This window comes from Medicago sativa, chromosome 7 (genome assembly GCF_051527215.1).
Source record: "Medicago sativa cultivar Bolivia chromosome 7, Bolivia_mono, whole genome shotgun sequence".
NCBI classification, from domain to species: Eukaryota; Viridiplantae; Streptophyta; class Magnoliopsida; order Fabales; family Fabaceae; genus Medicago; species Medicago sativa.
In genome coordinates this window covers 48,844,434-48,858,114 of record NC_140755.1, presented here as the reverse complement: position 1 = coordinate 48,858,114, position 13,681 = coordinate 48,844,434, and the positions used below count along the sequence as shown (strand labels likewise).

Below are 13,681 nucleotides of genomic sequence, written 5' to 3'. Positions count from 1 at the left end.
CAACTTGTAAAAATCAGAGATGTACTGCAGTAGGAATACACCTATGAGTTGCCAGGAGAGGTTAGTAACAATACTTGGGGTAAAGCAGGTATTAGGCACAGGCAAGTATCTAGGACTCCCATCGATGATTGGTAGAAGTAAAAAAGCGACCTTCAAATTTGTCAAGGATCGAATCTGGAACAAAATCAACTCTTGGAGCAGTCGGTGCCTTTCGCAAGCAGGAAGAGAAATTCTTATCAAGTCTGTCCTACAATCCATACCCTCCTATGTGATGAGCATTTTTTTATTACCGGGCACTTTCATTAGCGAAATTGAGAAAATGCTTAATGCTTTTTGGTGGGGACATAATTCTACCAACTCTAGAGGTTTACACTGGCTATCATGGGAGCGCCTCTCCGTCCCTAAGATCTTTGGAGGTATGGGTTTCAAGAGTCTTAGAGCTTTCAATCTGGCTATGATTGGTAAGCAAGCATGGAAGTTGGTCACTAACCCGAATGCACTCATCACTAGATTACTCAAAGCTAAATATTATCCACATAGTGATTATTTTAGTGTATCCTTAGGGCATAACCCAAGCTATGTTTGGATAAGTCTTTGGAATGCAAGAGATTTTATCAAACGAGGGTTAAGATGGAGTATTGGTACAGGAGAATCCATCTCTGTCTGGAATGAACCTTGGTTAAAAGATCCTCTATGCCTGCAACCGATCACAGAAGTACAAATTATGTGGGATGCGCTTACTGTTGCCCATTTATTCAAGCCAAACCAAAAGGTATGGAATGAAAACTTCATCCATTATGTATTTGATGATGAAACAGCAAGCCAAATTCTGCAAACTCCTCTTTTCCCTTCTGTCCAAACGGATACGGCTGTTTGGCGTCATGAAAAGAATGGTTTATATTTCGTTCGTAGTGCGTATCGAGATATATTCAACAACAATGATGCCATGCTGCAACATAGAGTTCCTGGTCCTTGGAGTGGTATTTGGAAACTTACACTTCCCCCAAAGATTAAAAACTTCCTTTGGCGCATCTGTCGCATTTGCTTACCGACACGGATACGGTTGATCGCAAAAGGAGTATACTGCCCTAACATCTGCGTAGTATGTATGGAAAAGGACGAGGATGGAAAGCACCTGTTCTTTGAATGTGGTAAAAGCACTAATTGCTGGCAGCGAATCAATCTCTGGAGTCATATTCAACAATGATGGTCTCCAAATATTACATGTGCTGAATTAATTTTTGCTCTCCTCCAACAGTTCGACATTTCACAACTGCAGATTTTCGCGGTCACTCTATGGAGCATATGGAAGCATAGAAACAACAAAATATGGAACAACATAGAGGAAACTTCTCAACAGATAAGTGAAAGGGCTGATGCGTTCCTGAATAGCTGGAAGAATGCGCAAAAAATACAGCCACGCATTCATGGTCCTAGCGTTAATCACGATACTCCTCGCTGGACAAAACCGGTGCTAGGGAGACTTAAGTGTAATGTGGATGAAGCTTTCTCAACTACACTTAACCGGGTTGGAATTGCAGCTTGTATCAGAGATGCGGAATGAAACTTTGTTGCAGGTCGAACAACATTTATGTCCCCTTTACTTGATGTTGATATGGGTGAAGCAATAGGGTTGTTGCAAGCAATGCAGTGGGCGAAGGAACTTAACATGGTGAGCATGGACTTCGAAACAGACTCAAAGATAGTGGCAGATAGCATTTATAAAGGAGACGGTGTCTCTGATTTTATGGCAATAATTCATGATTGTAGGCACTTGTTGATGACTGATTTAGTAAACTCCGATGTGAGTTTTATTAGGAGACAAGCCAATGGTGTTGCCCATAGCTTAGCTAGGGAAGCATTATCACATGCTAGTTTCCAATTGCATCTTAACATTCCTCATCGTATAACTACTTTGATTAATAATGAAAAGCTATAAGCTTCCTTTTCTCAAAAAAAATGTATATTAAAAGGATCGAACAATATTTTATGGTAAAAACTAACCTTATAGTTTCTTCTGATCGGAAACCCTCTAACCATTGCCGAAACGCGATATGGTTTCTCATATTTTCTCGCGGCTATTGTAAAGGAAGAAATTAACTTCTTCCCTAAAATCTTCAATGGTAAAATTACCACCCATGAAATCTCTCGAATCTTCTTCGCAACAATTGGTTAAGGAAGAAACCTGTTTCTATTTACCTGATGAGTGTTGGGACTCTATCTTCAAATACATCATCAACGACCGGTGCTTCTTGAAATCCCTATCTTTCGTCTCCAAGCAGTTCCTCTCCATCACCAATGGTCTTATATTTTCTCTCGCTGTCAGAAAGGAAAATTGTCATTTACTATCTCGTCTCTTCAAAAGGTTCACCAACCTCAACATCATCGACCTCACACACTTCCGCAATGAGCACAACCTCAACTATCTTCTCGCTCAAATCTCAACTTTCCCATTGAAACTCACATTGCTCAAACTCCCAGATGGATGCTGCTTTCCCTCAGATGGGTTGCAAACTTTCTCCCAAAATATTACAACTTTGACCTTTCTCACTTGTTCATTCAATTACCTTCATAACTACGACCTGTTACTCATTGCCGATTGTTTCCCTTTGCTCAAACATTTGGATCTTACTGATACTAATTTTGTGAATGATGTTGCAGAGTTATCTTTGTTTCTTGCTGATTTGGTGTCTATAAACCTTTCATGTTCGAGTCTTACTAAATCAGCCTTGTTTTCCTTCGTTAGAAATTGTCCTTCACTTAGTGAGATTAAGATGGAATGCTTAAATATTGGGAGTGAGAGTGTATGGCATTCTGATTATTAGGTTGAGTTTGGTGTATACCCTCAATTAAAGTCTCTCTATTTGGGTTATAATTCATGGTTAAGTGATGAAAGCATCATAATGTTTGCTTCCATTTTCCCCAATTTGCAACATCATGATTTGCGTTGGTGCACTCGTATAACTGAAGGTATTTGTCAAGTCTTAAGGAGATGTTTTAAGTTAAGGCATTTGAACTTAACTGGATGTTTAAGAGTGAAGCTACCTGGAATAAACTTTGTAATTCCCCAGCTGGAGGTGTTGAACTTGTCATTTACAGAAGTCGATGATGAAACACTATTTGTGATCTCAAAGAATTGTTGTGGGCTTTTGGAAATACTACTGAAAAGTTGTGATAATGTCACAAAGAAAGGAGTCAAACATGTTGTAGAAAACTGCATACAACTACGAAATTGACTTCTAGAATTCTGAAAATTTGAACTCTGTAAGTTGTTTCTGTTTCAAAATTGACTTTACGAAATTACTTTTTTTTTTAAATGTCATGTTACAAATAAAAAAAGTTGGTTGCAGTGTTGTTAAATGGTGGCTACTCTCAAAAGGAACGGTCATGTTACAAATAAAAACAGTTGACATTCTAATGCTATCGAATGAGTAAGAAGTGAATGAAAGTGACAAATAATATTTGCACGATCATATGTCTCTATGAAGACTACTTGCTCATATTTGATTTAAAGATTCATGTTATGAATTATGTGAAATCATTGTTTATCAATAACATTGATAAGAAAGACCTAGACAAAGTTGAAGTAATTCTTGGTTTCAAGATTACTAGATAGAAAAAAAGAATTTTTTTGACATATCTCACAAAGTTGAGAAGTTCTTAAGGAAATATTATTATTTCGCAATAAACTTGCAATCATATATTATGATCCAAGTGTAAGAACACTTGAGATGGAGTTAGAAAAACAGAATATGCGAGCATCATTGGCTGTACTTAGGTATGCCATTAAATGTATTAGATCCGACATTGCCGATGTCGTGAAACTCTTGTGCAAGTTTACTAGTAGACGGATGAGAAGCATTGCCATGCTATAGAAAGAGTCATGAGGTTCCTTAAAAAGACTATGACACTAAGATTACTTCACTAGGAGTAACCTATTGTACTTAAATGGTACAAGATATAAAATAGAACATTTTTCAGATGAATATTTAGCGACTAGTGTTTGCACATTGAGCATCACTAGAGGAGTTGTTTGTTAAAACAAATGATATTGACTCAGTCCACTATGGAATGAATCTGAGATGAGAACACTAGAGAAAACTAGTGGAGAAGCAAGTTGACAAGATGCTTGCTAGTTGAAATCCCTTAGTGGATAAAACCGTTTCCAGAAGTGTTAATTTATTGTGATAGTCTGCAGCTATTACAAAATTGAGAATCGTTACCACAATGGTAAGAGGCGATTATTAAGGCACGAACACATAGAGAAATAGAGAGCTAGCTACTCTCAAAAGGAACGGTTAAAGTAGATCATGTACGTACTGATAAAGAATTAGTTAATCCTTTGACGAAAGGAATTACTAGAAAGAAAGTCCTAAACACATCCAATAGGATGGGACTAAAGCCCAAAGGTCACAAGTGATGGTAACCCAACCTACATGACTGGAGATCCCAAGAAATAGGTTCAATGGGTAATAACAAGTCACAAGTGATAGAACATGCTATGTTAAAAGTAAGAAAGCATGATTCCTGTAGTGACAGAAGGATGAGATAATATAAACTCTTAATGAGATCTATACTCTATTTGGAGTGGAGTACATAGCTACAGGAGTACTCTTGATAGACTCACCTATACGAATGTGGAACTAAGGGCCGGTTCCTATGGGATTCGGGGCAGAATACCTAGAGCGTTCGTTAAAACAGGGATACACGTGCAAGGCCATAAACGCACGGGCTTTTAGAATACACCTTATGAAAAGGTTTGTGTGTGGGTTCTATGTCTGAGATAGAGTTCAATGCTGTAAGCAACTCTTGTTAATCAGAATTTTACTCGCTATGCAAAGGTTCAAGTTGTAAGCAACACCTTTGCTTACTAGCAAATCTTATGGAGACGTGTTTGACGTTACTTCTGAAACCATTTTTTAAATTCAAGTGGGGGATTGTTGGAACATGTGTGGAAATTGAGTAAAAAGACTAAACACAAATTCCCATGTTGGGTAGAACTAGTGTTGTGTGAATTGAAAAAAGTGGAAGTCCCACATCGGATGGAACACACACATTAGTAGTGTTTATATAGTGGGGATGTACCTCTAATTAATGGGGGTACATAAGCACTAGAGAAAAAATATATATTGATATATATTTTATTATTTGGAAATGATAAATTAAATAATTAATTTAATCATTATTAGAAAGTGCTTTCTTAGTCCCCAAGTTTTGCTAAAATATTTTGGTACATAATATAATATATTTTTGTACTAAATTTAATATATTTTAGTACTCAATTAAGATATTTTTGTACTAGATCTAATATGTGAATTACTTAATCGCAAAGTAATATGTTACTTGTTCCCAAAGTTTCTCATATTACTTGTTCCCAAAGTTTCTCACTTATTAGTTGTGAATTTTCCCTATAAATAGAGAACTCACATAGTGCATTCCACACACCAAAGAGTTTCATTGAGTTGTCGGGAACTCTTTCTCTCTTCTCCCCCTTTTGACTTGTGTTGACGAGTCTTTCATCTCTTCTCCCTCTTTCATCTCTTCTCCCTCCTTCGACTTGTTTAACAAGTCCTTCTCCTTTTTCTACTCCTTTCTGTCCCTTCGGAATTAAGAGTGTTCTTAATACCACAGTCCCATTTCGGTTTAATGTCCCTTCGGAATTAAGAATGGTCTTAAGTTCATAGTCCCTTCGGTAATATACGTCCCTTCGGAATAAAGAGTACTTTTAAGATCATAGTCCCTATTTGGAAAAACAATGTCCCGTCGGAATTAAGAATGATCTTAACGGTATATAAAAATTATTTCAATATTTTTTATTTGAAGAGAAATGGTGGTATCACCATATTTGAGTGGTCGTAGTACCATATTGATACTTTGGAGAAATTAAGGTTAGAATGGTGGTAACACCATATTTGAGTGGTCTTAGCACCATAATAGAGTGGTAACAATACCATATTAAAGTGGTTTCAGTATTAAAGAGTGGTCTTAGTACCATATTTGAAGGTGTAATTCTCGAACGGTTTTCTACGGTGCAGTAGTTAACCGCACAGTTGTAGCTGGGCTTGTTTTATCCTGGAGGGGGCGTGATTGATAGTCTACCTTGCACAACTTTGGGTAGTGCCACGAAACGTCTTAAAGAGAGCAACCTGGTCGTGACTCAACCTAGTAACAACTTCGGTAGATAATAGAATTTGGAAATCGAAATACAACAGTTTGGAAATCCAAAAACAACAGTTGTGATAATGTCACAAAGAAAGGAGTCAAACATGTTGTAGAAAACTGCATACAACTACGAAATTGACTTCTAGAATTCTGAAAATTTGAACTCTGTAAGTTGTTTCTGTTTTAAAATTGACTTTACGAAATTACTTTTTTTTTTAAATGTCATGTTACAAATAAAAACAGTTGGTTGCAGTGTTGTTAAATGGTGGCGCCATGGCGGGTATTTAACAACTAAAGCTGCCATAGACAGTTTGTGAAGGAAGGCTGATGCCTGCCATGGTGGCACTATGACATGTTTATGTGGCATACTTTTTCCCTTCCGTCGTCAACGACACTTGGGTGTTATTTGCAGTTTTAAAATGTTTTGTTTTTCTTCGCTTTCCCTTTAATTATATATTTCTTTAAACAATCAATCTAAGTATGTTAATTGGTTATTTGATAGTATTTGCAGTTGTGTTTTTCTGTTTTTAGGCACATTTCTGTTTCTTGCTTCATTGTGCTTTTTGTTACTTCTTGGTTCTGTCTGGATGGGTACGATTAGTCAGGGAAGTTGTTCTTTTTTATTTTTTGAGGCCGTTTTTTGAGTGATCAAAGTTCTGCTGCTGTTTTTTACTTGTTTGGTGCAGTGAATTTTGGTCTTATTTTATTGCTATTTTGGTGTCCCTTTCTTCGCAAGGGTCAGCGGGAGAAGTCATTTTCCAATTTTCTTTTTAGTGCAGCATCTGTGTGGGATTTAGACTGGTGTGCAATGCTGTGTAGTGAAGTAGTGGATTGCTTTTTCTGTTATGAAAGTCCTTAGTCTAGTCTGTGTATGTGTATTTGGGGACTGAAAATGTATCGTTCGATATCTTGAAATCACTCTGGTTCTTCGTTAGTTTGAAGTAACTTCTGTTGTTGCCATAGTCACTTCAGGCCCCTGCTATTTCTTTGTAGCTTCAGTTGTAGGTTGTTCTTTTGTTTTTGTTGAGGAATTTTGTTCCCTCTGTACATTTCCTAGTTCCTGTAGGTGCTTTCGTCTCAAATTTTGTCTGGTTGTTTCGGTCCTAATTTTGTAGCCTCTCTTGTCCTTTCTGCTGCATTTGTACCTTATTTGGCTACTTTTTCAGTTTTCCCTTAGTTGGTTACGTCTTGAGCTCGGATAAACGGGGTTAATAAATTTGTGCTAATTTAAAGAAAAATTGTAGAAAAAGAAGTACTAGTTACAATTTGTATGGAGTTCAATTGTGATTGAATGACTAAAATATGTTTGCTATCTCTCTATTAGGATTTTTCATATCTCAAACTCACTAATATATGCTATAACATCTCTTTATTGTCCTCATATCTGCTCTGTTTATCTTCTATTTTCAAATGAACAAATCGTTGCTCTGCTTTCTATCTGTATACCGTTTTCTTGATGGAATCTAGATGTATATATGATTATAATCCAAAGTCATTATTTTTCCATCATCGAGGTTCTTGTATCTAACCGCAGGGTCTTTATTTTTTAGGTTGTTATTGTTAATTGGGTGTAGACTTCACAATCATTTGACTGAAATTTAAAAAAGCGCAAATTAACACAGTTGATTCATTTTGTGTATGCTACAGGATACTGGAGATCATCCATGTAAGGTGGTAGCAGTTATAAGAAATTTAAGCAAATATGGAATTAAAGAAATAAGTAGAAGTTGGAAAGGTTGCAAAGCTTAGGAGTATCAAAGAAATTTCTTTATTTTGTTCACTTTCTCATTCTTGTTGGATTAATGTGAAGTTTTCCGACTGATCTATTGAGTGGAAAATTTTGTTAACCTCGATGTTACTGTTTATTCTGATTGTTGAGGTTACCTTTACTTTATTTCCTAATGAATTTGATGAAATATATAAAACATGTAGCTATAACTCATTATTCCCCATTCAATACTGGAATGCTAAGTTTAGTAAACAAACAAATTATTCAAATACCTATATACCAAAATATAATCTAAGGTTGAATATTCATCATTCCTTGTATTTACAACTTTTTAAGACTGTGAAAGCTGCATATGAGATTTTTTTTTATATGCTGCTTCGAGAGTGTTTCATATCTACCATTTTTTATTGCAACAGGTTGGGACAAATTAACTGAATCCGGGACCTAACAGTTCTGTGTGAGTTTAATTTCAGTGGTTTACCACTTCATCTAAGACCAAAAAAACTTAAGACGGGAAACTTGGTACAAAATACCGATTAACTTAACTGAAGAAATTAACTTGAACACTCCTAGACTTTAATAATCATTCCTTACTTTTAATTAAACACAAATCATCCTCTTAGTGTTGCACATTAATCTTCTTTCATCAAAGATTACCAACAAAGTAACTACTCAATAGTTTTCAAATGATATCCTCTATAATTATCAGAAAGCACTAATAATGGTTTAGTTTCTCATCAGTTTATATGCCAATTGGTTCCTTATCACTATATTTTTCGTACCTCAAAATATAGTAAATTTTGATTTTAGTCCCTAAAAACTGAAACAATATGTTTTCATCCTCACACAATTTTTCGGTTTGTTTTTGGTCTCTAATGGATATGATTTTGTCATGTTTTTGACATTTCTTCAACATAATAATATGGACATACAAGGGTTGAACATAATAGACAGATGAACTTAACATGAACACATAATAATCTATACAAGGTAAGTAGCAACTATAATAATCTAAAATTATAAAGGATAAAAAAAATAAGATAGGATAATCTATGCAAGGTAAAAATGATAATCTTCAACATAATATGGACATCTTGAACATAAAAAAAAAATTATATTCTAGGCAAGGTAAGCAGCAACAATAATTCATTGTGCACCATCAGTTAGAATGCCATAATAATCTAAAAAAGACTATCATAACACAACATATATATACTTGAGTCTAAAAAGACTATTCTACTAAAGTTTAAGCAAAAACACATTTAAACCATCAATTTTTTTATTCAAATTGAAAATTGTTTCACCATTTTCATCAATTTATTAGAAGCATTAATTGACGTTGTCATCTAAAGTTCAATTGAACCACTATGATATGATTGTATGAGTTGTTCCCTTCCAGGCTTAATTCGTTGATGTTAGCTGATGTTATGGGGATACTGACACCTAGAGTAATAACGTTTATTCTTTTCTTCTGTTGGGCTTTGGTCGCTTTGATTCCAAAAAAAAACATAAATTTTTAAATATGGGGGTGAACATATACATAAACAATTGCCATTTTTCATTGGATTTCCTAAAAAATAAAAACTCATAGGAATGTAGTTATGTTGCATGAAATAGACTCAGTGTGAGTTAGAAGCACATGAACATCGTAAACTTATTTTTAGTAAATGTAAATTAAATATATGGCTCGTTTTTTAATAAATAAAATAAATGATTTTGATATTCAATAATTTATAGATTATGTTTTAGCGACTTTATGAAAAGGCATAATCAATTTTGTGTTTGTTTGTCGTAATAACAATCACTTCTTTAAAAAAAAACAATTTAATTATTTGGTTACAACTATATCAAATGGATTTTTTTTTTTTTTACAAAATTACCTTTATATTTTGATACTTGTTTTCTCCTGCCTCTAAAAAAATATATTATTTGAAAAGCTAGACTTAATATATTTTCATTTGAAATTGTTTTTTTCTCGTAGATCTAGGTTTTTTAAAAAAGCTATAACAAACAAATAGGATACTTTTAAAGAAACTAGACCAACGACCCATGCTGCCGCACGGGTCATATGTAGTTTAGTATATTACTTGCAATTCATTATAATATTAGATGCGAAATATTAGAAACACCGTGTCAAAGAACTCATGAGTACATTTCTATCTTAATGTGTTTTTTTAAATAAGTTTTTCCTTGTCCGTAATTTATTTTTTAAATAAGCTTTTTCCTAGATCGTCGACCCATGTTGTCGAACAGGTAAAATATTTGTTAGATTTATTATTTATTATTTTTCAGTCAACTTGATAGTTCCTCTAAATCAATTGGTGCACCAAAAATAAACCAACTAACGAAGAAGTTAAGTGTGAAGAAGTTTGATCTTTAAGATCTCCGGATGATATGTCTTTTATTGATTCACTCCCAATGCTAATTCTAGCGCCCAACCACAAAACCCTTTTTCATGAAAAAAATCACTGGCTAAAGAGCAATCATGTTGGCTTCAGCTGCACCATGTTGGCTATAGATTACACGACTATAAATTCCAAAAATATTGAAAATATAATCCAAATATTATCTATAATATTTCCATTGCCTTTCGAAACACCAACCTTAATATCATGTTACAAAGGTTAGATGACGATAGGAAGCAAGTTGTCTTTAAAAAACCACAACAATTATAATATAATGATTATGATATGATTTTAGGTATTTTAATGTCACTTGATATCAAATTTACAAATCCTATAAAGTCATACTTTTTAAACAGTGAGAATAAAATTACTTATTGAAAGGAACTGTCCTATTTTGCCATTAACTCTAAGTCTCTAACAACAGTAAATTACTTTCTAAGGACTATCTCAGAGATGTTCTCATATGTAACTTGAAATGTTTAGAATGATCGGTCTCAAAGTTGTCGAATTCCAATACTTCTTGCTATGTTTATCTCTTAATTAAATAGGTCAGGGGTAATACAGTAATTGTTAGCTTAGGTTTTAGGTTAAAATTAGGGCTAAAATAATCACCCGGGTTAACTTTTATATATAAGAAGATTTTATACTTCTTGCTATGTTTATCTCTTAATTAAATAGGTCAAGGGTAATACAGTAATTGTCAGCTTAGGTTTTAGGTTAACATTAGGGCTAAAATAATCACACGGGTTAACTTTTATATATAAGAAGATTTTATACTTCTTGCTATGTTTATCTCTTAATTAAATAGGTCAGGGGTAATACAGTAATTGTTAGCTTAGGTTTTAGGTTAAAATTAGGGATAAAATAATCACTCGGGTTAACTTTTATATATAAGAAGATTTTATACTTCGTGCTATGTTTATCTCTTAATTAAATTAAATAGGTCAGGGGTAATACAGTAATTGTCAGCTTAGGTTTTAGGTTAACATTAGGGCTAAAATAATCACACGGGTTAACTTTTATATATAAGAAGATTTTATACTTCTTGCTATGTTTATCTCTTAATTAAATAGGTCAGGGGTAATGCAGTAATTGTCAGCTTAGGTTTTAGGTTAACATTAGGGCTAAAATAATCACCCGGGTTAACTTTTATATATAAGAAGATTTTATACTTCTTGCTATGTTTATAGGTTTTAGGTTAAAATTAGGGCTAAAATAATCACCCGGGTTAACTTTTATATATAAGAAGATTTTATACTTCTTGCTATGTTTATCTCTTAATTAAATAGGTCAGGGGTAATACAGTAATTGTTAGCTTAGGTTTTAGGTTAAAATTAGGGCTAAAATAATCACCCGGGTTAACTTTTATATATAAGAAGATTTTATACTTCTTGCTATGTCTATCTCTTAATTAAATAGGTCTGGGGTAATACAGTAATTGTCAGCTTAGGTTTTAGGTTAAAATTAGGGCTAAAATAATCACACGGGTTAACTTTTATATATAAGAAGATTTTATACTTCTTGCTATGTTTATCTCTTAATTAAATAGGTCTGGGGTAATACAGTAATTGTCAGCTTAGGTTTTAGGTTAAAATTAGGGCTAAAATAATCACCCGGGTTAACTTTTACTAGTCCTTGCACCCGTGCTGCCGCACAGGTCATACAAATTGCATATGTGTAAATCCTAAAAGCAAATTTTAATAGTAAGTATCAAACCTTGAAAGTACATCTTAGTGATTACACCTCTCTCTGTTGTTATGGATAAAATATGAAAATAAAACTGTATTAGTCTAAGAAAATAATGTGTTCTCTATGTATAATCTTATATGCTATATGTGTGGGATATATGAACTTCTTTTTGAGAAAACATATCAACCAATTTACGGACCTTCCTTAAAAAAAAAAAAACCAATTTATGGACCGAAAATGTATACCCAAACACAAAAAATAAGGAAAGGAAAGTAAAAGGAGAACCACATCACCTTAACAAAGCAGAAAAGCATAAATGATCATGGTAGTAGAGTTGGGCAATCATGCATATATAAGATAAGTTGGGGCAAGATTTTATTGAAAAAATTAAAACGTTCATTTTTAGAGTTTCCAATCTAATGAATGGAACTTTTTTTGGATATCATAATCATTTTAATCTTCTTATCATGTTAGGACTGACTTTTCCTAAATTTTCTGACAATTTGATTAGTGTATACGTTTTTTTATTTATTTTATGTGGACATATGGATTTAATTATTTAATAATTGTAGCATACATATTTTTCTTTGAGGTATATAGTACTAACTGTCAAGTAAGTCTTTGTTTTCTCCTTTCATTTTGTGTGACATGTAGAATGGGAAGTTCCTTTTTTTTTTTCAATAGTGGAGGAAACTATTCAATTTGATAATTAATTAATTCTTTAATTCTTCAAAGATAATTGGAAAGTCAAGTTGTTAATTAATAGTGTAAATTTTTTTTAGATGTACAAATTCAAAGATATATAAATATATAGAAGATAGAGAGATAGATGTGTAACTTGGATCATATCCTTTAACCTTCTCTATATATTGTTTTTAGAGGCACTATTCTTTATTCATCTCAATTTGATCTATCTTTATCTTAATTACACATACACAATGTTTATGTCTATCATTATACTTGGAGTAATATGTTTATTATTATTTTTATACGAAAAAATGGTTGTCTTCACCGTTATAAAAAAAACAGTATTATTTATAAATATACCCCTTATTTATATTACCAATTTGTATTAATTAATAGCCAAAAAATAAAGAGTAAAAAAGAGAAGAAAAACTATAACACCAAATTGAAGAGGAATCATCCAATAGTTTCATGGAGAAAGTGACGATAAACAACCATTTTTAATAAGCTTCTTCCTCACCATCAATGATGCAACAAAATAAAAAATAGAAGCATCATTTATCCTAATTCACAAAAAAAAATCAAAAATCCACATACACATTAAGGAATAAAAAAATATATAAAAGAAAGTTCGAAAAATAGACTAATAAACATTTGAAACTTAACTATTTGATCAATCTAAGAGTAACTTGACTCCCTATCAATTATCATATCATAGAATCCAGTTAATAATCAAGAGATAAGAGAAAAATTGTAACTACACTAATGAATAAATCGTCATATAATTAATACCAAGAAATATTGAAAAATGGATTCAAATCCAAATCCAACACCAAAACTCACTGGTTTCTAGCTTTCATCTTTTGCAGCGAATCAAGACTACCACCACCACATAGTATTATTAGAATTGTGAATATTGTTATTTCCTTTCATATTTGAAGCTCTTTGTCTCCTCATGTAGCCACCTAAAGCTTGTCCTATTGCAAACTCCAATCCACAAATAGAACACTCT

The 13,681-nt window shown here is 33.1% G+C and overlaps 1 protein-coding gene, 1 long non-coding RNA gene and 1 pseudogene across 2 annotated transcripts; 2 read left to right on the top strand and 1 right to left on the bottom strand.

Annotated features, from left to right (window-relative positions):
• Positions 1-1,591: 1,591 nt before the first annotated feature.
• LOC146906393 (uncharacterized) lies at positions 1,592-1,939 on the top strand. Its single transcript, XM_085728811.1, has one exon. It carries the CDS (start codon positions 1,592-1,594, stop codon positions 1,937-1,939), a length of 348 nt encoding a protein of 115 aa, XP_085584937.1.
• A 181-nt stretch (positions 1,940-2,120) lies between these two features.
• Positions 2,121-3,236, top strand: LOC146906392 (uncharacterized; annotated as a pseudogene).
• Positions 3,237-13,114: 9,878 nt separating this feature from the next.
• On the bottom strand, positions 13,115-13,552 carry LOC146906391 (uncharacterized). Its single transcript, XR_015018661.1, has 2 exons — positions 13,513-13,552; positions 13,115-13,232 (listed from the first exon to the last, which is right to left on the bottom strand). It is a non-coding gene; the product is annotated as an uncharacterized LOC146906391 (long non-coding RNA).
• Between the last annotated feature and the right edge of the window lie 129 nt (positions 13,553-13,681).